Source organism: Montipora foliosa, chromosome 2 (genome assembly GCF_036669935.1).
Source record: "Montipora foliosa isolate CH-2021 chromosome 2, ASM3666993v2, whole genome shotgun sequence".
NCBI lineage: Eukaryota > Metazoa > Cnidaria > Anthozoa > Scleractinia > Acroporidae > Montipora > Montipora foliosa.
The window spans coordinates 14,616,406-14,618,905 of record NC_090870.1 but is presented as its reverse complement, the minus strand read 5'-3'; the positions used below and the strand labels follow the sequence as shown (position 1 = coordinate 14,618,905).

At 39.9% G+C, this 2,500-nt stretch overlaps 1 protein-coding gene across 3 annotated transcripts in view; it reads left to right on the top strand.

Moving 5' to 3' along the window:
- The first annotated feature begins 1,156 nt into the window (after positions 1 to 1,156).
- Positions 1,157 to 2,500, top strand: part of LOC137992507 (ninein-like protein) — a 49,605-nt gene continuing 48,261 nt past the window's right edge. For all 3 annotated transcript variants that reach the window (XM_068837873.1, XM_068837872.1, XM_068837871.1), the window contains exon 1: positions 1,157 to 1,866. In XM_068837873.1, coding sequence (XP_068693974.1) covers positions 1,681 to 1,866 — 186 coding nt within the window. In that variant the 5' untranslated portion in view covers positions 1,157 to 1,680. The remainder of the gene's footprint in view (positions 1,867 to 2,500) is intronic.

Below are 2,500 nucleotides of genomic sequence, written 5' to 3'. Positions count from 1 at the left end.
TATTACAATTTTTGGCATATCTTTAGAAGCTCTGATAAGGTTGCATGATGATGCCTAGATGACCTATGACTAGAACAGAAACGAAAGGGAGCGAAAGAGGACGACAACGACAAAACAGAATACCAGTAATAGCTCATACTTAGTGGAAGAAGTTACTCCACAAATTCTTTCCTTGGGCACTCTACTGTTTGTTATTTTCAAAACGTGGTTTACTTGGGTTTTCCTTTGTTCAGGAATGAAAATGAACTGGAATTAAATAACAATTATCTGTACTCTTTTGGACATAACGAAAAAGTTGATTTGTTCGTTTGTTTTGATCTAAAGTGCGAGCGAACAAGTGCTTTTTAATTGGTTTGCCCACCTGGTTTTCGATGTGCCTCGACAGTGACAAGAAAATTTTGCCCTTATATTATAAACACGTAATCGCAATGAGTTGTCGTAGAATTAGGGGGAAATTTCACTAGCTTGTGTTTTCAAAAGTTTGTGTAAAACACCGAAACGTTTTTAAGTGTTGGAGCGGATCTCATCTCACCAGACCTCAGCGAAAACGGTGAATGAAAATCACATCAATACTCCCCGATGAATATGCGATAAACGGGGAGATTGCCCCCCCCCCCCCCAATTCGTATTCTCATTGGAATCCCCCCTCAGCATCCAGTTTGATCAGTTCAACTCGATAAGCCAAGAAAATGATATACATTATGGGATTGTTTTTCTTAACTGCTGAATTATAGCTAATTAGGGCGCCGACCAGACCCTGTGTCTTTAAAGCCAAACATCACTAGATGCTTAAAATGTTGCTACACTATGTAGCTAATAGAAAAAAATGCACTTGTATTAGCTAGTAACAATATTTGAGCCTTTCTTGTAATTAAAGTTAAAATGACTGAAGAACATCTTTTCTCTACGTGGGTATCCTGTGGTACATACTGGAAATATTAAGATGCTTACTGTAATCTTTGCGGACTTTTGGTACATTACTAAGTTGACCACCGTCTAACATTTGGCAGTAACAGAATTCTGTTGCAAATTGGTTTGACTTCAAAGCGCAAGGTGACTGGACCATAAAACAACGATTTATTGGAAGACCCTGATAGACTCTCAGAACCAATCAAATTGAAGATTCCAATGCGTTCACGTGGTCAGAATTGGAATCTATTTTTGGCCGCTGTTTCGCTTTCCAACGGATTGAATATTCTTACAGTAGTTTAGTCGGCGAATTGTGATTTATTTCGCAAAATTACGAAGACGAGAGACCGGCGATTAGATTGTATAATTCATCATTTGAATTTTAGCCCAATTTTGATCTTCCCGGAGTGGCACCAAAATAACGCTTGGAATTCCCGCGTTACTATGATACGGGCCTGTTGTAGATGAGCTGAACTAGTGCTTCGAGAACGACTCCAATCGCCTTGTTGTTTATACAAAAGTAGGAACTCTACAACAGCCGTGCAGAAATTTGGTCATGACGTAGCGTCGCTTAACGGGACAGTCAAGTCACCACTGAATTGAGCTTGTGTTCTCTCGCTTGGCTGGAGGACTCGGCGTTTTCATTGACTGGTGGCGTAATCGTTCAAAATACAGGAATTAAACTTTTATTATCTTCTGCGGAACATGGCTCTGGTAACCTGGGCTTGGCTTTTAGTGAGATAGCAAAGTTATGTTTATTTAACCTGCGAAATGGAAGAAGACGAACAAGATGTTTACGTGGCTCAACTTCACGAGGTATTCAACAGTTGTGACCATACTGAAAAGGGTTTCCTCAACAGAGGCGAGCTTATAGAACTGTGCAAGAAACTTCAACTCGATGATCAAGTCCCGCAACTTCTGCAACAATTGTTGGGGAACGCTGAAGACGACGGACAGGTTTGTGGAGAGTATTTTGAAAGACAGGTTCCTATAAGAAAAGCTCTGAAACCTTGGTAACGTAACCAATTTCGAGATCCTACCTGTTTCTTTAATATGTAATCGTCGGTTTTGGAGCAAATCCTTGTTCAGTGGTTTCAGAGCTTAACTACATGCCAGCCTTTAGTATTCAGCCTTATATTGTAGCCTAGCTTCTATAGCATGTTACTGTTTTATCGTCACGCGATACTTAAGCTTCGTTTGGTATTGCTTGGGTATCAGTATGAATGACTGTGTTCTTCGAACGTTTGTTTGTAAATCGTGATATTCGATACCGTCGCTTTGTCAACGTACCCGAACGCACAGCAAGCTTAGTGTTTTAAAAACCGATCGTTTTGTGTGTGAATAAAGCTTCCTTGCTGATCGTTCTATGATTTCGTAAGTTCTGTTATTGCATACTTCCTCTCATTAACGTAAAAATGAAACGCAAATGTCTTAACGATACTTTTATAAGTCCGAGAGCGTTGGCATGTAATTGTTATCACCGAAGTAAGGCTTTTGTGATCATGAATAGCCTGAACAACGTTTCGTAATTCACACTTGGTGACGATTTGAAATCTGAGATCCCCAGCCTGACAAATTAAGGCTAATGAAG